This window comes from Diospyros lotus, chromosome 4 (genome assembly GCF_014633365.1).
Source record: "Diospyros lotus cultivar Yz01 chromosome 4, ASM1463336v1, whole genome shotgun sequence".
In the NCBI taxonomy this organism is placed as follows: Eukaryota; Viridiplantae; Streptophyta; class Magnoliopsida; order Ericales; family Ebenaceae; genus Diospyros; species Diospyros lotus.
In genome coordinates, this window is record NC_068341.1 from 1,529,030 (window position 1) to 1,552,084 (window position 23,055).

General features: G+C 36.2%; 1 protein-coding gene and 1 long non-coding RNA gene across 2 annotated transcripts in view; one reads left to right on the forward strand and one right to left on the reverse strand.

Moving 5' to 3' along the window:
* Nucleotides 1–23,055, reverse strand: part of LOC127799312 (myosin-8-like) — a 92,158-nt gene that overhangs the window by 16,750 nt on the left and 52,353 nt on the right. The window contains exons 27-39 of the mRNA XM_052333234.1: nt 22,516–22,728; nt 21,585–21,797; nt 19,033–19,245; nt 18,441–18,580; nt 18,179–18,293; nt 18,075–18,095; nt 17,887–17,961; nt 17,695–17,769; nt 15,147–15,317; nt 14,403–14,549; nt 3,963–4,148; nt 3,516–3,650; nt 3,361–3,431 (exon numbers count right to left, since the gene is read on the reverse strand). Of these exons, the coding sequence (XP_052189194.1) occupies nt 3,361–3,431; nt 3,516–3,650; nt 3,963–4,148; nt 14,403–14,549; nt 15,147–15,317; nt 17,695–17,769; nt 17,887–17,961; nt 18,075–18,095; nt 18,179–18,293; nt 18,441–18,580; nt 19,033–19,245; nt 21,585–21,797; nt 22,516–22,728 (1,775 nt within the window). The remainder of the gene's footprint in view (nt 1–3,360; nt 3,432–3,515; nt 3,651–3,962; nt 4,149–14,402; nt 14,550–15,146; nt 15,318–17,694; nt 17,770–17,886; nt 17,962–18,074; nt 18,096–18,178; nt 18,294–18,440; nt 18,581–19,032; nt 19,246–21,584; nt 21,798–22,515; nt 22,729–23,055) is intronic.
* The window catches only part of LOC127799313 (uncharacterized), a 48,387-nt gene that overhangs the window by 13,403 nt on the left and 11,929 nt on the right, over nt 1–23,055 (forward strand). The window contains exons 2-3 of the long non-coding RNA XR_008022594.1: nt 18,223–18,517; nt 18,599–18,921. This is a non-coding gene — a long non-coding RNA (uncharacterized LOC127799313). The remainder of the gene's footprint in view (nt 1–18,222; nt 18,518–18,598; nt 18,922–23,055) is intronic.

Consider the following 23,055-nt stretch of genomic DNA (forward strand, 5'->3'; position numbering starts at 1 on the left):
TATTTATAACCTGAATGTACATGACTATACCAAATGAAGATACATTTGGTTGAATGAAAGGCAAATTTGTGCTTATTATAAGAATGTAGGAAAGGAAAGCAAGCACAGCCAAATGGTTGTAGCAGCATATAATTAGGCTGCTTGTGGTAGAGGAGTTCAAAAGGTATTTTAAATTGAGAGACGATGAGGGAAGCAAATTGATAATATGAACAGCTATTTGGAAGGATTCAACCCAAAATTTTAATGGCATGTTGGCATGAGATAACAAAGTAAGCCCCATTTTGCCTATATGCCTATGCTTCCTTTCAGTAACACCGTTTTGCTGGTATAAGGACAAGTGAATCATGGTTGAATGCCACAGCTATGAAGATAGGGGAAAAATGCCTTAAACTCTCCCCCATTGTCTGTTTGTAAAGTCTGTAATTTGATTTGAAACTGAACTTCAGCAAGTTTGTAAAAGGTTACAAAAGTGGACAGGGCATCTGAATTGAGTTTCAAGGGGTATAGCCAATTATATCCGCTATAGGCATCTTCAAAAATGATATAATATCGATGTCCTTCAATGGACATAGTAGGAGAAGGACCCCGTAAGTCTGAGTAAACCAATTCAAGAGGTTTCTTTACTGTAATTGGACAATCAGCAAAGAGAAGTTGACTAAGTTTGCCAATTTTACATGAATCACAAAAAGAGACATTGGAATGAGAACAAGGCAAACGAATTTTATTAAGAATCAAACGAAGTACATTGTGCTACATGAGCATTAGGTGACAATCCATGACAGAATGGAAGTTGTCCCTTACATTTATTTGAAGGAAAAACATTACAATCGAACGAAGATGTACTACTAGAAACAGAATTAGATTCAATAGGCTGGACTGAAGCACAAGAAACAGCAGAATCAAGTGTTGAACTCAGTTGGTATAGCTCATCCTTAAGACATCTTTTGAGTAACACCTCCCCAGTACTCTTGTCCTTAATCAAACAAGAACCAGAGTTAAATTCTGCCACGAGATCATGGTCTCTTGTAAGTTGTGAGACACTAATTAGATTCTTTTTCATGGTAGGAACATGTAAAACTTTTGGTAAAGAAATAGTTGAAATAGGTGTGGTTTGAGTACACAAATGTCCAAGACCAATATTAGAAATTGGAAGTTGTTTACCATTACTAACGGAAACTTTATCACTGTCGTTGTAAGGAGCATGAAGTGAGAGGTTATTAAGGTTTGAGGTTATGTGGTTTGTAGCTCCGAAGTCAACAAACCAAGCCGGATCTGTGAAAGGACGTTGTGACAAAGATGTATTATAATCAACAGGTTAAGAAAAATGATTATAATGAGTTCCTTGTGTAGAACCTAGATCACTCATGTAGACCTCATTAGAATCACTAAGGGAAGCTACAAAGGCTCTAGAATCTGACCTTTGGAAAACCATTGGTGGCCTTCCAAAGCTTGAACTAGACATAGGAGAACTTTGAAAGTTTCTATCAAACCCATGATAACATTTATCAACAAAATGCCCTGGCTTGCCACAAAGCTGGCAATAAATCCTTTTTCCTGATTGTCTATCTCTACCTCTTCCTCCTCGATTTACAAAACCACCTCTACTTTGAGCAAAACCTCCTCTATTATTCACAAAATTTCCAGAACTCCTCTGTGTATAAGCAGCCATATTTACTTGCATAGAAGATGGCATAACTGACTCAACGTTGACAGTTGATGTATGTGCCAAATTCTTAGAGTTTAATCTTTGTTCATGCATTAATAACAAGTACTGAACCTTCTCAAAATCTACATCATCCATTTGATATGTGATGAGAATGACTACTATCTCATAATCATAATCCAATCAATTTAGGATTGCAAGAAGCAAATCCTTATCACTTAGAGGTTCCCCAATGGCTGCAAGAGAGTGGCCTATAGTTTTGATCTTAAGAATATAGTCATTTATAGACAACGAGTCTTTCTTAACTGACCTAAGCTGCTACTTCAATTGAAAAGACTTGGCAATTGTTTGATGAGAGTATAAATTTTCAAGTGCAAACCATACCTCAACAGATGATTCATAGTGAATCACCTGCACCAAAACTTCTTTGTCAATTGTCGAGAAAAGCCACCCAAGCAGCAACTGATCCGATCGCATCCAACTTAGAAATTATGGATTCATCACAGGTGCTTCGTGTTCGCCAGCATTAGGATCTGTGATATACTTAGAAGGAGTGATTTGTTAAGGAAGGATTGAAGATCAAACGCTCGAATTGTAACAGAAATTTGCGCCTTCCAAAAAATGTAGTTGTTCGGATCCAGTTTGATAGGTATAGCTAAAGGCTTTTGCCATCGCAGAAAAATCTGATTGCAAGGCAGAAGATAGAGATAAAGAAGATCGAGGAGGAAGAAAAGAAGAGGCACTATGATCTGAATTGAACGCCATTGACCTTAGTCGTCAGCTTTGATACCATGTAATGATTGAATTAGGGCAGAAAGTAGAACACAAATGATGAGGAGGAAAGTGCTCTGTATTTCTCGATAGAAGAAGAATGAATGAATTACAGAAAAATAAGGCTAAGCTGATTATATACTCAGCCAAAGCCTAAACTACCGACATAATAAAATGCACCAATCATAAGCGCAAGTTCAAAACTAATTGCTACAACATACAGCAACATACACAATATAATTAAATAACAGAAACATCAAACACAGCTTATGTAATGTTTCCTTTCACAAGATTTGCTCTCTTTATCTTGTTGATTTATTACAGCAGTATCCTAGTAATTCATAAATTGAGGAAGAGGGCTATCCTGGAGGATTATTGTTGAATGTGTTAAGGAGAGTGGTAAGTCAATAAACCTCCTGTTTCTTCATTGCTTTGCTGCTAGAGAGATTTGAAGGTTTGTTTTCCAGATTGTGCATTCAGCAGGTTAGCAGCTTTTAGCAAAAGATCTTTCATTCACATGGGGCTGAGGTTCTTCGTCTTCTGCTCAGAGTCATTTCTGGCATCTCTTGACTTTTCTTGTCATGTGGCACAATTGTTGCTAAAGGAATGATAGAGCTTTTGCCGTTGCGGACCATTCTATTCATACTCTAAAAATCCTATCCATATTTCACTTTCTTGGTCATGCTCCAGTTATGTTCATTTTTCTGTGTTCTTCTGTTCATTTCTTTTTCTTGATATGTGTTTTAATTTCTAGTCCTCGTTTTTGGTTGGCCTGGTTTGACCCCTTCTCTTAGCAGTGTTTCCTTTCATTATCAGTTTTTTATCTATCAAAAGATAAAATAAAATAACACAAAATTAGAACTCATAAGTTGAGTTAATGGCAGCAGCAATGAAATTATTCCAGCTAGGAGAGTAGCAGTTGGTACCTATTAAAAAGTTGCATGTTAATATAAGAGTATATCTGTATAAACATCTTTTGACAGAGAATTGGAGGTACCTGGAACAATAACAAAGAGTCAACATGCATTAAAAAGAAAATCACAATTTTCAGTAAATTTTGTAAAAAGTGAAGACTGCATACAAAATTTTGCTTCAATATGTCAAGGAAGCCATCTAGGTTCTCAATGATGTTCTTCCAGTAACTAGCTGGAGGAGAATCATTACTAATAGGTTGCCCAGATGATTGTAAAACATTTCCCCTTGATGTTTCTGGTGCCTGAAATGCAATTGGAGTTACACTAGAAGTTTGGAACATTACTTGATAACAATCAGAAACCAAACATTTAAAGAAGGACCATATCCAATCTGAATCATTTAAACAAAAGCCTAAGATATGAAAATACTCAAGAGTTCTACAACAAGCAACAATAGGAACACACTGGAGGAGATGAATGAGCCCTGATCCATGGCACAACTACATTTTAGCAATTGTTTTGACACTGCATCATCAAACCATTTTGGAACAACCAAGGGATATGCTGTCCTGGAAAATAAAATTGAGATCCAGTTTTAGCAAGCAGGGTTCTACCTGGATACAGGAAGAAAGAAGTGGGGACAAGTCCTTCTTTAAATTGTCACGAATTATCCCATATATTTTCTCCACATAAGCAGTGAGCTGCTGCTTGAAAAGCAAAGCCGGATATTTAGCCTCAATCACTTGCACATCAAGGCCTCGGAAAGAAAGGTTGGCCAAAGAGGGGGAGCAACGGAAACTCTGTGATGATAAGAAAATCCTTTTATAAACAACACCACCAAGCCTTAATCCCACTAGACAAGAAAATCATCTTTTATCTAGTCCTAAAAATTAAATTAAAATCAAAAGACTTTTGTATGTTACTCATGCATTTCTTTCAATAGTGTAATTATTTCACTATTTCTTACAGGAAAAAAAGAGTGTCCAGATTTCATGAGGCTCCCCGCTTAAGAGTTTCCAGGGGGTTGTTTTTGTACACAGCCTTACCCTTGCTTTGCAAAGAGGTTGTTTGTACAACTTGGACTCATGACCTTCTAGTCCCAAAAGGAATAACTTTACCATTGCTACTGAGGAGTAACCTCACAAGGAAAATTGTAAAGATAAGAGTAAATGCCTTGAGATTTTTGACATTATATAGAAAGCCTTCTTACTAGCCTGTCAATGGGATGAGCAGGAAAAATTGGTGTCACAAAATTAAAAACCATAATATACCAATTTACCATCCAAAGAAAACCTAATGTGATTTAAATAACAAGCTAAACAAACTATAGATAAAGCGAGCAACAATTTCTAGAATCTCTAATGAGTTTCCCATATCATTGTATAGGTTAAGCAGTAATGAATACACGTCACAATGCAATACACCCAATTTCACATCTCTCTTTCACCCTAAGCCAAGAGTATCTGCTGATCAAAACCGTCACACGCTACCAGTTTCTCAGCTCAGCTACCATTTGTTTCACTCTTCTTTGTTTAATGATCAAACTGAATGCCACTGACAACACACACAACCAATGGATTTTGATGTTAACAAAGTTAGTGTTATCTAATGTTCTACTTGAGCATGCATGTCAAGTATTTAATGAGAATATAAGCTCAAAGACTAAAGTGGAAGCTATGAAAAGTGAGAGGAAGGTTGAAATCATCTACACTAGTAGAACTCATATTAGTGAGATCTTTGACTTAGGTTTCAAAATGAAGGATGCACAATAGTTTAATAAACTTTTCTAAAAACAGTCTTCTAAAATGATAACTTTTACAAAGACCATTAAAATACTTTTGAGGTTACGTTGGATTGAAGGATTTCAAACGAAGTCATTTGAAATCCATAATTTGCATGTCAAATTATGTCACTCGAAATTATATTAATTTGAAATTTAAGTGTGTGGATAACTATTATACATGGAAATTTCAAATTCAAGCATTCCAATCATTGAAAATTTTTTGAAAAAATAAAAATAAAACTAAAAGGGTAATGCTTCAAGCAATGGTTAAGATCAATAAGTGCACTTTTTTTTAGGTAAGGAGCAATTCTATTGGTTGATGATAAATGTATCATATTTTAAAACATTTAGTCAACTAATAGGATTGTTTCGAAACTGAAAAAAGGTGCATCTAAACAGAAGGTGCACTTACTGCCCCTTAACCATAGAATAGTCAGCATTACCCAACTAAAAAGTATATGCTTAAAAAGTATGTATGCATGTGTATATATATATATAATATCTCCCATTAATATGCAAACACCAGATTTGGTGCATGAAGCCCTGTCAAACTCTCTTTCCTAAAATACCCTCCAAGATTTGAACTTAAGACCCCTCTAAATTACAATGAATTTGTGAACAATTTTACTGCTACATCACGTCTTGTTTTGTTTAAACTTTTGGTTGGAAAACAAAAATAAAAACTAAACTACAATTGTCAAGCACCATCCAACGGACCTTCATTTGAAGATTTTTTATTTTTTATTTGTATGTGCATAGCATGAGCCGCCCTTCTAGAATATGTAAATACATATATATTATATATATGTATATATGCATATATGTATTTTATGTATATATGCATGTATATGTAATAACATGAGCCACCCCTCTAGTATATGTAAATAAATGCTATCATACATACATGTATGCAGATATATATTGTATATATATCATGTATATATTGTACACATATTTTGTGTATATATACATGCATATGCATATAATGTATATACATGTGTATGTACATAAATGTATAATACGTATATGCATAGTTATGTATATAGACATAGTATACATGCATATACATATATACATATTTGTATATATGTGTCTAGATGCATATATACATGTACATGTATACGTGTATGCACATATATATGTACACAATATATACACAATACATACATATATGTATATATATGGTACATGTACATACATACACGTATACGTATATATATAGGTGTATATGTGCACACATGCATATAGGTATGTAAGTATACATATTACACATACATACATACATACATTTATATGTATGTACATATGTAAATATATGTGTAAAAATATACATCTACATATATTTATACCTATGCACATATATATGTATGTATATATACACACACATATAATGTAAATATATGTACATATATATATATATGCATGTATGTTAGCATACTTACATTTATACATACGCACCTATATGTATACGTGTGATTGTACATACACACACTCACACACACACACACACATATATATATATGATTGTATGCTTATCTATCTGAGTCCAAATGACACCTCTTTTGGTGTCCTTTGGATCCTCTCATTTTTAAATTTTGACCCAAATCAAAATCCTTTCTACAAAGTTGTACCCAAACATTGGAGAGATTTCAAATCCCAAATGACAAATGAATAGCGCAAATGACCTCATCCAAACATAGCTTGAAGAGATTGTTTTTACTTGTTCTAAATGATTAAACCATGTTTGGCACAAAGTTTTGGACTGAAGAGATGGATTTTCACAAAATGCCTTTGTTCAGTTGACCAAAAGAATGCTATAAGTCAACTAAACCTAGGTAGCATGCCAAACTTGAATCTACTGAAGCAATTCAGTCAACCAGATTGAGCATATAATCGATTGAAACGTGACCAAAAGAAAACCAAGATTGTCTTATTGTAGAGTTCTAGATGACCATATTAGATCTGTAGTCAATTGGAAGATATCTCCATTGATTGAATGACCTTGGTCAAATAACAACTGCAAGAAAGTTTACAAATTTTAGTTAAACTGAATGAATCTTGTAGTCTACTGAAACAAGACAGAATACTCTAGATCTGAACCAATGAACTGAAACAAGAATTCAGTCAACTGAATCGTCCTTCTGGAAATTCAAAATTGACTCCATGAATCACACAAACCGATTTGATTGATGAAATCTTTCCAATTTTGTGATTCAAAAGGTCAAAATCTTGATTTCTCTACAACCAAAAAGTAGTTTTATAATAGAAATAAATGATATACAAGTAATTCATTCAAACTATCTTTCAAAATGATCATTCAAATACCTTCCTGAGCATCATCTCTACTCTTGAGCCTAGCTTCAAATCCTATTCATGAATGATTGATCCTTTTCTCATCCTTTGAAGGAGTGATTCATTGTTGTAATATATTTTTCCTTCATTCTATCAACAGGTGTGAGTTTTATTCTCACTATATTCTCACCTTTTTGTGAGGGAATTTGATCTAGCTGTGGGCTAGAGTTTATACTTACTTAGGGAAGGGATTGTGAAAGGTTTTCTAGCATCCATACAAACTAGAAGGTGTATTGTTGGTTCTTGCAATAGTGGAACTCTCAAGTCATGACTTGGGAAGAGTGGAAGTCAAGTTCATGAATAGTCAAACCCTTTATACAACTGAGTTTTCTCTCTTATCCCTTATTTATTTTACTGTTTGTATTGTAACTGATTATTATTATTGTAAAAACTTTTAGGAGAAACTTAATAATCTCATTGCACTAACTATGAACACAATCAGCTCTCTTATAGAGAGGAAATAAAACAACAAAGGAAACAACCAGAAAGGAAAGATACAAGAAAGGAAAGATAATCAACAATAAGGAAAAAGGAAAGATATATGTAAGATCCTAATTCTAGTTTAGGAATTAATCCTAACCAAATCTCCATTGCCTTAATCTCGGATATCCTTATGATCCAACACTCCCCCTCAAGCTGGAGAATGTATGTCAATCATTCCCAACTTGCATGCTAAATCCTCGAACCTCTTAGCTACAAGCCCTTTAGTTAACACATCCGCCACTTGGTCTTTAGATGAAACATAGGGTATTTTGATTAGGCCTGCATCCAACTTCTCTTTAATGAAGTGTCAATCTATTTCAATATGTTTTGTCCTGTTATGTTGAACAAGATTATGGGCAATGTTGATGGCTGATTGGTTGTCACAAAACATCTTGATTGAGCCTTGAACCCTGATCTTCAAATCTTCTAGGATGATTCTTAGCCACAACACCTCACATAGGCCAAGAGCCATTGCTCTAAATTCAGCCTCCGCACCTGATCTTGACACAACACTTTGCTTCTTGCTCTTCCATGACATAAGGTTTCCACCAAAAAATACACAATACCCACTAGTTGATCTTTTGTCAATAAGAGATCCTGCTTAGTATGCTCCTATAAACCCCTTAATATCCAGTTCTTCTCCTAATTTAAACAAGATGCCCTTAGCTAGGGTAGGGTTCAAATAGTTTAAGATCTTTCTTACTACCTGCATATGTTCTTCTGTCGGGTTGTGCATGAATTGGCTCACTGGGCTAACACCAAAAACAATATCAGGCCTAGTGTGAGACAAGTATATCAGACGTTCTACCAACCTTTGGTATCTGCCCTTATCTACTAGTCGACTATTAGGATCAACTCTCAACTTCTTGTTAGGCTCTACTGGCACATTAGATCCTCTTCCTCCTGATACCTCTGTCTCAGCTAACAAGTCCAACACATATTTCCTTTGGGAGAGAAATATTCCAACCTTAGAATAAGCAACTTCAATCCCTAAGAAATACTTGAGGAAACCAAGGTCTTTAATCTCGAATTCCCTGGCTAACTTATCCTTGAGAATCTTCTGTTCCTTTGCATCATTCCTTGTGACTATTATGTCGTCTACATATACCAATAGAGTGGTAACCTTCTCTTTGTTTGAATGCTTGAAGAATAGTGTATGATCACCCTTGCTTCAGTGATATCCCATACCTGTCATGGCCCTGGAAAACCAACAAACCATGCTATGGGGGACTATTTGAGCCCATAGAGTGCCTTCCTTAGTCTGCACACTTGCCCTGCTTCCCTTTCTTGAAATCCAGGGGGCAACTCCATAAAAACTTCTTCTTCCAAATCTCCATGTAGGAATGCATTTTTGGCATCCAATTGTTGTAGGCTCCATCCAAAATAAGCTGCTAATGATAAAAGAACTCTCACAGTTGCCATATTTGCCATAGGGGCAAATGTAAGATAGTCTATGCCATATGATTGAGTGTAGCCCTTGGCGACCAATCTAGTTCTGTATCTCCTTAGGGTCCCATCAGCATTGTATTTGATATTGAAAATCCACCTGCAGCCAACTGGTGTAATACCCTGTGGTTGAGGCACTAAGTCCCATGTATGATTCTTCTTCAAAGCTTTCATCTCCTCCAACATGGCTTGCCTCCAGTTTAGATCTTTTAGAGCCCCATCAATTGATTTAGGGATTTCAACGGAGTCCAAGGATACTAAGAAGGCCCTGTGATTTTGGGAAAGACAATGGTAGGACAAGAAATTGGTTAATGGGTGTTGAGTGCAACTTCTTTTCCCTTTTCGAATGGCTATAGGTAGGTCTAGGTCATTAGGTTGGATTAAGGGTGAAGGTTGAATGGGATTCATACATTGACTAGGAGCTAATGATGGTGCATGCTGGGACTGTCTACGTTTGAATACATAAGGAGATCCCTTATACCTGACAAAGGGTGACAACTCTAGAGTATCTGATTGCCCCTGCTCCTGCTCAGTCATACCTTGATTGAGGTTTGATTCATGACTGTTGTTTGGAGATTGATGGGAGATAATAGGATGGCTAGGGGGCTGAGAAGATGTAAGAATAGGCTGAACAGAAGGAAAGAAGATGTCACTATCACAAGAAGGGTTGTCACTAGAAGGGTGGTCACCTTGAACCAAAGTCTCCCCTTGGGGACCAGCCTGGGATGAGCCAAAAAAAGGTGTAGATTCCACAAACGTGACATCCTTGGAGACATAAAACTTTCGAGTTAGAGGATGGTAACACTTGTACCCCTTTTGAGTGGGTGAGATAACACATTTGATTGCTCGAGAGTCAAGTTTATCGCGGTGTTGTTTGGGAATGTAAGCAAAGGATACACAACCAAACACCCGAAGGGGAAGAGAGGAATGTAAGAATTGATCGGGAAAGAAAGAGGATAGATAGTGTAAAGGACTTTGTGTAGCAACTTGGTAGGAACTCAGTTAATGAGATAGGCCGCTGTAAGGACTGCTTCCCCCCAAAAGGATTTAGGAACATTGTGGTGATGAAGAAGAGATCGAGCCACATTAAGGAGGTGTCTCATTTTCCTTTCAGCTACCCCATTTTATTGGGGAGTATCAACACAAGAAGACTCATGGATTATTCCTTCTTGCTGGAAGTATTGGTGCAAGTGATGATTAATCTTTTGATAGGTGAACCAAACTGAGTTGCAATCATTTTACAGAAAGTGGGAAGAACTGAACTGATGATGGCCTTATCTTTTAATAGAAAAACCCAAGTCATACAGGTACAATCATCAATGAAAGAGATAAACCAACGAGCCCCAGAACAGTTAGGGATTTTAGATGGTCCCCACACATCTGAGTGAATCAAAGTAAATGGTGTAGATGATATTTTATTGCTAGGAGGATAGGACACACGATGATGCTTAGACAGAACACAAACATCACAATGAAAAAAACTAGGATTTAAAGATCCAAACAATGTAGGAAACATGGATTTTAATAGAGTGAAAAAAGGATGACCCAATCGGTAGTGTTGCAGCCATACATCCCTATAATTGAAGGTTGACTGAGATGAGTAGGTAGCAGCTGGAAGCTATTCCTTTGTAGGATAAGTGTCTTCCCTCATCAGGTAGTACAACCCATTGCATTCTCTAGCAGCACCAATCATCTTTCCTGTTGTCATGGCCTGAAATTCACACAAATGAGGGGAAAAAATAGCCAGATAATTCAAATCTTTGGTTAGTTGGTGAATAAAAACAAGATTGGCTGATAAACTAGGTACATGAAGAACCTGTTTGAGAGAAAAACGAGGGTTTAGAGTGACTATACCCTAGCCTAAAATTGGAGCAGATGTTCCATTGGCTATTTTGATTTGTTTAGAGGTGGAAAGAGAGTGGTAGGCATCAAAAACATAGGAATGGGGTGTCATGTGATCAGTAGCCCCAGTATCTAGAATCCATATATCCTGTTTATCAGTCTTAAAGGCTGGAAAAAATGCTGAATGAAGGCAGTTACCTGAGGAGTCTTGGTGTGCAAGAGAGCATGCACCCTCTTGAAGGGTCTTGAGGAACAGCTTCAACTTAGAGATCTCTTCAGTATTTAAAAAACAGCACCCGGAGCAGAATCAATTTAGGTAGTTAATCCCTCTTCTTCTTGACCCTTGCTGCATACATATGTTTGATTCTTGGCTACCAGATTTTTAAAACTTCCTAAACGATTCAAAACCGCTTCCTTTCCATGGAGACTAAAACAAGTCTCTCTAGTATGTCTCAGTTTATTACAACAAAAGGTGCACCATAGTGCCTCTTTATTTGCAGTCCGAGACTGAAATTCTCCCCTTCCTGCTTTTATCCTTGATCCGCCTCCTCTGTTGGACACCATGGCTGATTTTTCTGGACCAGTTTCAGTCACTACAGCAGCCCTTCGATTGGAGATCATGGCTGATCTTTCTGATCCAGCTTCATGAAGCATTGCTGTCCTTCGATTCTCCTCACTTCTAACCATAGCGAAGACCTCATGGAGTGCTGGAAGCTTTTCTCTCCCTAAGATTTGCACCCGAACCTGATCAACTCTGAGTTGAGGCCTGCTAGGAACTCAACCACTCTATCTCTTTCAAATATTTGACTAAGAGTTGCAGCATTAGCGCTACATACCATTTTAATATTCTGATAATGATCTAACTCTAGCCATAAGCCATGCATCTTATTATAGTATTCAGTAACACTCATGCCCCCTTGTTTAGTGCTACTAAGTTTGGTTTTAATCTCAAATATAACTGGTGCATCATGAATTTTGGTTTCCCAAATCTCTTTAGCTGAACTCAAAAACATGTAGTTTTTACTTACCTCGGGTTGCATGGCATTCCAAAGCCATGACATGATTTGAGCATCTTCTACCTCCCATGCTGGAAGTGTTGGATCTATTGGTTTTGGAGGAGTTGAAGTCAAATGGCTGGTTTTTCCCTTACCCTTGAGGAATGTTTGTACCAGTTGAGCCCATTGTAAATAATTCCTACCATCTAATCAATAGGATTGGTGGATTCCAGGAAGCTCTCCAATCCCTGATCCAATTCTGCCTTCCATTGATTGAGCCATTGGAGTCAATTCTCCACTTGCTAGATCTGGAGTCACGCCTGAATGTTCTGGCATGGCTATTTCAGTTGATGAGAAAGAGGTCGGATGAAATGAAGGCACGTTGAACACCAGAGATGGGCGAGAAAAATGTTGGAGAGCTGATCTGGAGAAGCTGGAGGCGAGAGGGTAACGCACGCGTCGGCGCGTGGGGTCGGAGACGAATTGGACGGTGGCGCGTGGGGACGCGTGAAGACTCAGGCGGCGGTGGGTCTCCGATGGTCAACCGATCTGATGGCAGCAAACCCAATGGCAGTGGCAGTGCTAGTGGCCAGACAATGCACTGAAGGCACCCGAGCAGGCTAAGACCAATGGTGAAGAGGAACCCAATGAAGCGGTGGCGGATGATGTAATGAAGGCACTAGGGTTTTAGTGTATCAGCCTATTAGGCTCTGATAAACTTTTAGGATAAACTTAATAATCTCATTGCACTAACTCTGAACACAATCAGCTCTCTTATAGAGAGGAAATACAACAACAAAGGAAACAACCAGAAAGGAAAGATAATCAACAATAAGGAAAAAGGAAAGATATATGTAAGATCCTAATTCTAGTTTAGGAATTAATCCTAACCAAATATCCATTGCCTTAATCTCGGATATCCTTATGATCCAACAATTATTATTATTTTTCATCTTCATTTCTTGAATAGCTTGTACACAGTTAATAAAAAACATTATATAAATATATAGTTATTCACACGTAGTATTTCAATTGGGTTGGAAAAAAAATTATATTTTCAAAAACAATACCCCCCCCCCCCCCCCTCTCCTTCCCTTTTCTTGGCTTGCCATTGGCCAACAGTTCCATATGAAACTTGTGTAATTTAACATTTTTATTGAGCCATGCACATACCCCATATCCTAATGCCAATTGTCAGATGTCCAATAGCAGTGCTTCACAATGTTAAAGATAGGTTACAGATGTCCAGTACAAGGAAAGTACAATTCAAGTACAAGGAACAAGAAAACAAAAGTAATAGACCACATGCACCAGAAAAGTAGAGATAGATTCATATAGATCACATAATTAAAATCAATTATGGTACTTCTCAACAGGAGAGCAATTTTCCATGACCAGTTAGACATTCAATAAAACATAGTATAGCATTCATTAAATTAGTTACAAAAAATATTCTTTTTGAGGATCTACTTATTAGCATTTCAATTTTTCATGCCAAAACACTGTCATTGCTAGATTTAGTTCATCAATTTTGGTTTCTTTTCATCTTTTTTCTTCTAAAAAGCAATTTGGGGAAATACATAGGAAATGAATTTTCAACCACTTCAGAACAATTTCTTGCCCATATTCTCAAACATCTATACATTCCTCAGGCATTAGATGCATTTTGGTAACCTTATTGACCAAGAGGACTCGGCCAAAATACAGAGTAAATAACTGCTAAATTTAACATAAATAAACAAGGCAGGCCAAAAGTTAACCTTGTCCACCAATAGATGTTAAGCCAAAAACACTAACAGGATCGACAATTTTATTTATTTGTTTTCTTCGTTTTTCTTTTGACAACAACCACATGGTAAGAAAATAAATGTTGAAGGAAGCGCAACCTCGGTACAAAGAATCAAAGCAAGTTAGTCATAGAGACATATCATCAATAAAACTCAAAAAATTGCCAAAAGAAAAAAAGAAATGAGAATGGTTACCAAGTCATTTAAAAAATCCAAGAGTGTGTTATTCAAAAATATATGGATGGACTCCCATAATTGCCAAAAGCCATAAGTAACTTGTAAGTTCCTATATTGGTCAGAAACCTCAAGGGATTTTTGTGTGGTTTACCAAAGTAAAAATAAGTTAGTCAATAAGAATTTCATTACTCTGGTCATCCTCCCAAAGAATGATGTTGGAGTAGGTGGTGGTTTCCCTGAAGACACACCAGTAGCTTTCAGTGTCTTCTGAAGCAAGAACAACAATGTAGATGTATTTGATAGCCAATAAGCCATGAGGTGGTTGTTCTCTTGTGTCTGTACCATAAGCAAAAATATGAAAATACAAGATTGAGCACATCACATATTGGTTACCTGGATTTGAAAGTAAGGCCAAACAAACTTATGCAAAAAATGTACAATAAATAAGGAAAAATGTTATCACTCAAAAAATTTAATCAAAGAAAGACTTTCTGGAAGGGATCAAAGTTTGAGGTGATGCGGACATGAATAACAATAGGACCTTTGTGGCCATAAGCTAGCCTTAAAAAAAATAGAAGGAACAAGAGAAAGACTATAAGGTAATAGCTGAAGAAAGAACATGGAGAACAACAGAGGAAAAGGCCCATTTGCCCCTCTTTAAATGTTGTGGATTTAGCATCTTTAAGTACTTCTACATCTTGTTAAAGAAAAACAACAGAAAAGGGGCCTGCAGATGGGGGGTGGGGGTACCATTCTTTGCTGAATTCATAATGCTAAAAGAAAGGCCTTTCAAACAGGATTCTCCAATCCAAAATGGTAGATTAATATGAAAAGATCTTCAATTAATCACCTTTAGATAATTCAAATTTCCAAAATATATGGTTCTTGGATAGCCAAAAAGGAATTATCTTCTTCTATGAAAAGAAAAGTTACCTCTATTGCAGAACCAATAATTTGGATAAGACGATCGAATATACTAGTTTTCTCTGCCTCAAAAGACTTCCAGTGTAGAAGGCATTTGTATATGGTAAAAGATGCAACTGGTTTTCCATGACTGAACCCAATATCTTGACTCACACATTTGATAAGAGCATCCAGATTCTCCTGAGGCAAAGAAAAAATGTGGTCACAACTGAAACAAGTTCCCTTTAATTATGCCAGCATCTCAATTTTGTTGCATATAGAAGGCCAGTAAAGAATCCTTTGTTTTTCTTTTTTTTTTAAGAGAACTGAAGAAATAAGAACATTAAATCATGGACATGTTTCCATGTTCTTTTCAAAAAAATAAAACATAAACTCAGGTTGGCTGAATAAGATTCGGCTCCATATTGGAGGCAGACACAGGAATCATGCTTAGAACAGGCCAAAGCAGCAGATGACATATGTGCAGGGGCCTTAACGAACATGGTTTAGTTTGGCAGCTAACTCTTAATAAACAAAGGATCAATTGTTGGTCAAATTAAAAATAATATTTTGCAGGTGGGTCCTCCAAAATAGACTCTTTCTTGACTCATTGCATTATCTTACATTTCTCTTTCTCCATTATCTTAGAAAAACCATAAAATAGATGTCATGTATATGGTTCAACATCATTTCATACAACCCCTAAATTTTATGACAGCCAAAAGCACTGAATTATCATGGTCAACTACTTGTAACTTATGCAAAAATTAAGTTCATTTCATGCAAATTACTTCCTCCCATGCCAAAATGAAATGGTATTTTATAAAGAATCTAATGGAATTAGGCAAAAACTAACATGAAGGGAAACTTTGAAATACTTCAACCAAGGCTGCCTACAATTGGATCTATGGTTCTAGTTATGGAAACTCTAGAGGTATTGGAGTTCTATATAAATTACATCTACACTCACACTTATCTATAAGTGTTGAAAGTTCTATAAAGTAAAAGAAGGGTTCAAGGATTTTTTTTTTTTATATATGCACTTGATTTTCAAAGGTGCTACAGACTGATAGTCTAGGATGGAACAGGTCGTTTCAGATCAACTAAAGGCAAAGGAAGAAAAGGAAAAGGCAGGGGAAAATTTGGGCTTGAATTACTATTTTTTGGGTCTGAAAGAGAACAAGGACAAAAAAGACAGGAACAAGATATTACAAAATTCCACCAGAATTTTAAGAATAAACTCTGAAAATAGGTTGAATAGGCACAAATACTTCAACCAAATTCCATTTACAACAATTACATACCTAATAATCCCACTAAGTGGGGTAGGTTACATGGATTCTAACTTTCCAATCTCTATCCATGACCATCTTTTGTGATGTCATTATAATACATATCATATTCATACCTAAGTGTTTTCAATCAAATTTTTCTATCTTTCTATATAAACATCTTTCGTTTCATCCACTCCTCACAGGAGAATTTGTCAGTCTTCTTTCACATGAACAAACCATCTAAATCGCATCTTATCATTACTTTAACCTTATTACTAAACTTGATCTTCAAGTCTCGCAATAACATCAACCACACTTCCATTTTTATTAAACTTACATTCCATATAGTCAGTTTCAATCTACTTAAATTGAAACCTTTGAATTCTGAGGTGCCCCTCCATATTCCAAACTTAGTAGTAGCACCTTCTTTTGCCTCATCTGCTAATACGACACTATCAGCAAATATCATACGACATGGCACCTCTTCTTAAATGTGCCTAGTGAGTTCATCAATCTCTAGAGCAAAAAGATAAGAGGCTGGTACAGATCATTGATGTAATTTAATTGCAACTGGAAGATCCTCATTATCTACTCCACATATTCTAACACATGTTTATATTCCATAATACATGTCCTTAATAACCTACATGCAAGCAAATCAGACTGCCTTGTTATCTAAAACCTTCAATAAAACTTCTCTACAACTTTATCATACGTTTTTTTATTTCTATAAACACAATAAATAAATCTATTTATTTCTCTATAAACACCAAATTCCTTTTGGGAAAAAATATTAAGACTACAAAATTAAGAGACTTTACATAGAATGTACTAGGGCAATAAACACTCTGCGTATGACGAAAAAATACACGTACTACAATTACACGCAAGTACAACCATCTGCAACAATTGAAAAGATTAGCAAAATGCACCTAACCTAACCAAAGAAGACATTCTATAAGAAAGAAAATCTTATTCTAAGTTTCCAACAACAAAATACATAAAATGAAGCTCAAAATCCCTCAAAAAGTTCACAAAATATCCAAATTATCACCATATAAAATTCCAAATTCAACTCAATTCTTCTTTTCTATGTTTGATATCACTTAAACAAGTATTTCTATGTCAGATGCTCCATTTGAGCAAACTTTGTGTGTTAAATATGCTTAAAGAATTGAAGTTTCAGAAGCAAGATGTCAGATACCAGTTTTCTCACATTTTCAGCAACCATAGAAAGAAACTTTTTAGCAAAATGAAGCTCAAAATCTCTGAAAAGGAGTAATTTTTATCCAGGATGGACATACATGCTGCCTTTCAATCTGGGATCTCCTCATTGATTCTGTACCAAACTTTTTAGCAGCTGCTACATTTTGTGGTTCCTGTAGGAAAAAGCTTTCCTTTGTCACCAGAGAAATTAATACCATACCACAAAAAAAAAAGTAAAACAGTAGCGCATGTAGAATTCAGCAGAATACTCAGAGGAGTTATGCACATACATGCTGCCTTTCAACCTGGGATCTCCTCATTGATTCAGAACCAAACTTTTTAGCAGTATCTATACTCTGTGGTTCCTGTAGGAAATAGTGCTACTTTGTGACCAAGGAAATTCACACTATCCCAACAATGCTGCTATTAAAGGAAAAAATGCAAAAACATTACACCAGTTCTATGTTGCTTCACTCACATGATAACCATTTTCTGCATGCTGCAAAGATAAATAGCATGGGTAAGAATAAAATCATTAGAGACAAAAAAATAAGACACTAATAATTCCTGCAAAATGTTGACCTGAGTTGTTTTGATTTCTAAATGTCCTGACATTTTCCCAGCAGGTGAGTTTATCAAAGCTTGATGCTGCAGGAGTTGGTCTTCAGTCTCAATGTCAGAAAGTTTCTCTTCAAGGCTGAAATAAGATGCAAATAGTTCAAACAATATAACCAAAAACAAACTTTGGGTAGGATATATGCATGTTCTGGCACCAGTTTGAGTTTCACAGGCTGAAAAAAGTAAAGCAGCCTTGCAAAAGGAGAAAATATCTCAATGGTACAACCTATGCATAGCAGTCTTCAACTGAATTATCTTTGACTCTGCCTCCAAAGCCTGCTTCAACCGTTCTTCACTAAGCTTGTTAGTTTCTTCATATTTTTTCTCTGTTTCATCAATTTTCTTTTCTAGAGAACTTACTAAATCCTGCAAAATTTGTTACAGTAAGTAAAGCATCAAACTTTTCAGCAAAATTAAGGTATCTCCAAAGATGAGCTAAAGGGAAAGCTGTATACAGCTGGCACTTCACTTGTTGAGAATCCCACATCGCCTCCACAAGGGAGACCTGGGCTATATATAAGGAGGAGGATCCCTCCATCTATTAAGCTAGCTTTTCAGGTTGGAGTTCTACCTCTAACTTCTCACATCACTGTTAAGTGTGAGCTGGCTGCCAAACACAACATTACCTATATGGACTCACATCCTCTAAAAGCTTCAGAAGTCAAGAGGAAAGAAGTGAAAAACCAAATGCAAAAGCTGGAATAATTGTAAGTGTACTTTGCAAATGTTGTGTATTAAAAGTTGCAACAGAACAAGTTTATTTTGCATGATATATATATAGAGATACGATGTTGTTACTAGGCTCCAAGCAAGCTTACCTTAAGCTTTTCATTTTCAGCCATAAGCTTATTTATCATTTCATTATCAATAACAGGGACCTCCTGAGCAGCTGAAATTTGCTCTGCTGCTTTCTCTTCAAGCTCGTGTTCCTTAATTAACAATTCTTTGGTTTCTTGAAACTGTGGTTGCATCTCTTGCAAAGCAGACTGCAAGTTTTCATTTTCCTTTCTTTTTGCTTCCTCCAGGGCAGCCTGCAACAAACAAGATAAGGACACACAACAGGGCACTAGCAATTTAATTGTTATGTTGCATAAAGCAGTAGAAGATACGAACTAATTTGGATTTTGACTTAATTTTAAAGGCCAAAAGTATACCCAAAGAGAAAAAAATAAACAATGTATACATGTGAGGCAATAACCCACGAGATTCATGTGCCATCCTATAAATTAATAAGAATGGGAAGAGGGTCCCAATGAGAGACTCCAAAAAGGTAATCAGTTACTCATATAATTTGCTGAAATAAAAATGTGAAAGGTGGTAGCCAAGATTAGCTGAAGTAGGTGGAAAAACTCAGATAAGTACCTGAATTTAATGTCAATTTTGGGGGACTAAACGAAGAGAGAAATATCTGCATTTTTAATATGTGATTAGGCAAAAAAAATAAGTTTACATATATAAAAATTATAAACTTTGGTTAACAATTGAGAGAGTTTGATTAAGGACTTAATTAAGGCAATCAAGGTTAATTGACAATGATTAATAAAGTCCCAGCTCTAAAAAATCTGTAGAGTCTTATAACAAGTTCTAGAAACATGATTAGGTGGCGAAATTGATGAAACATGCAGGTGAGATGTCTTCCTAAAGAAACACTTGCATTTACGGCTAGGCAGCAACAAGAAAGAGAGAAAGGTGGCAGCTGCTTCAGCTGAAGCAGATAGCTGAGTGTCCCTTCAGGAAACTGCCACCAAGCAAGGGTTAAGGGGCAGACATTGGGCTGCTACACATTCAGCTGCTTAGAAATGCCTATAAATAGGCCTTCAATCTCTCATTTTCAGCACCAAATGAGTTAGCTTGAGAGGCTTTCAAGTAAAAGGCATTACAGTGAAAGTGCAGAAAATAGTGAGAAAAGCTGTAGGGTGGAGAAAATTCTGCTCAACTTAGGGACAAAATTTGAGGAATAAATATTGATTGAGGTAAGTGCATGATTATGGTTATTTTATATTAGTATTATGCATAAATGACTTTATGGAAGCTTGTTATATATTAAAACATGATAATATGCATGAAATGTATGGGCATTGTGAGCATTATGCATAATGTAGGTCAAGCATGCAGGAAGGTAAGGTTCATTGCCAAAAAAGTGTGTGTGTAAACCCTCTTGGCATGGGAAATGTGTGGAATGATGTTGCATGAGGGGGAAATGATGGGCATAGTGCACCCGTTAACAAGAAAAATAGGGGAAAACTGAGGCTGGCTTCATGAAATGTGTGACTGACAAGCATGATGTGTGATTGAATTGCAATATCATTCTATTCTTATTTATTGCATTTTAACATCCCATACCATGCAAGGGATGGGAGATTGACCGGCAAAGGGCTTGAGAATGAAGGGAGATATGCACGGCATTATGTATGCACATACGCTTGAAGCATGTTACCTTTAGGTAGAAATTAAATATTGCTGTATTCAGTTAAATGTGATACAAAATGAAGATAATGCTATGTTTTGAAATCATGCTTAGAGTTGCTCTACTTTATATCTTATGAACAAGCTTGATTAGAAACTGAAATTAAGTGTATGCAAGGCAGGCAGCAAGAGACCAGCACTGATAGTCAATTGTGGGCATGACGGTTGATTGGCAGGTTGACTACAAAAAACAGAGGCCAAGAACAAACAGCTGGTGGTTGTGATAGTCAACTGGAGAATTGACTGTTTCCACAGGCAATTAACCAAAAGCAGACAAAAAATGAGAAGAAAAAGGATGAGGATATGGTGAGAGCAAGTCTTACTCATTGAAGTTAGGGCATTTCATACCATCACAAGCCAAGGATGTACCTTGGCTTTCTGACTCAGGTCGACCTATGGGACAAGGCAGATCACAACCAAGTTAATATACCCCAAGGTAAGTCAATAAAACAGGTGTACCTTGTAATGGAGAGGAGGCACAGCAATTCAGCACCAGTACAGACCTTCCTATAGATAAACCATATTTCTGGCATATCTAAGCAACGTTGACAACATAAACTAAAGCTTGAAAAATTATAAACTAAAGCTTGTAATTTTTGAAAAAAAAAAAAAATCAAGGCATCCCCAAGGAAGAGCTAAAGGGGATGCAATTGCAAGTACACAGTTGACAGTACTATGAACTATGTACAAAGAGACCATTATCCTATATAGAATTCACAAGCTCTAAAAGCTTCAGAAGTCAAGTGGAAGTAATGAAAAAATTAAATGCAAAAACTGAAATAGCTTAGAGCACTTTCCAAATAATATATACAAAAAGTTGCAACAAAAAAAGAGTTCACTTATATATACAGACACACACAGCGACAGAGAGACAATATTGTTAATAGGCTCCAAGCAAGCTTACCTTAAGATTTTCATTTTCAGCCATAAGCTTTTTAACTGTTTCATTATCAATAACAGTGACCTCCTGCACAACCGGAATTTGCCCTGCAGCTTTCTCTTCAATCTCATGTTCATTAATTAGCAATTCTTTGGTTTCTTGAAACTGCAGTTGCATCTCTCGCAAAGCAGACTGCAACTTTTCATTTTCCTTTCTTTTCGCTTCCTCCAGGTCAGCCTGCAACAAACAGACAAGGACAAAAAACAGGGCATTAGCAATTTAGTTGTTATGTTTTCCAAAGCAGTAGAAGAAATGAATTAATTTGGATTCTGAACATTAAATAATAATTTTAAATGCCAAAAGCAAACCCAAAGAGGTAAAACTAAAAGATATATTCATATACCCAGATTCATGTTGGTGGATGCAAAACCAAAAAGGGTAAACCAGATCACCATACATCAATACAAGGCACCTATTCTCGGCATCTCTAAGCAAAGTTGACTACATATAACTTCTTACTACTCAAAAGTCAGTCAACAATTCTTCACTAAGCTGGTTGTTTAAACATTTTGTTGTTTCATAAATTTTCTTTTCTAGAGAACTTACTAAAGCTTGCAAAATATGCACAGTAAGTAAAACATCAAATTTTTCGTAAAAAAATTTAAGGTATCACCAAAGAAGAGCTGAAGGGGATGCAATTGCAAGTATACAGTTTACAGTAATGAACTGTGTACAAAACAGACCGTTATCATGTAATGGAACCCACTCAAGCAGAAGTAAGTGAAAGAATCAAATGAAAAAGCTGAAATAACTATGTGCACTTTATTAGTGATGCACAAAAAGTTGCAACAGAAAAAGTTAATTTTCATCATATATATATATAGAGAGAGAGAGACACACGCGCGCGCGCCCGCGCATAGATGCAATATTGTTACCAGGCTTCAAGCAAGCTTACCTTAAGCTTTTCATTTTCAGCCATAAGCTTATTAATCGTTTCATTATCAGTAACAGTGACCTCCTGCACGATCAGAACTTGTCCTGCAGCTTTCTCTTCAATCTCATGGTCCTTAATTATCAATTCTTTGGTTTCTTGAAACTGCAGTTGCATCTCTTGCAAAGCAGACTGCAAGTTCTCTTTTTCCTTTCTTTTTGCTTCCTCCATGTCCGCCTGCAATGAACAAGATAAGGACAAACAACAGGAGGTTAGCAATTTAGTTGTTATTTTTTACAAAGCAGTAGAAGATATTATGAATAGGCTTGGATTCTGACACTTAACTTAAAAGGACAAAAGTTTACCCAAAGAGAGAACAAAAATAAAAGAATATATACATATAGGCCATTCACCCACAAGCTTAAGTAGCAGAATAGACCTTTCTATATATCAAACATGTCAACAATATTTTGACACTTGTTCTGAGAAAATGCTGGGCATGATGTTGGTGGTTGAAAAACAAGAAATGGTAAAGCAGATCACCACTAAGCTTATTGACAACTT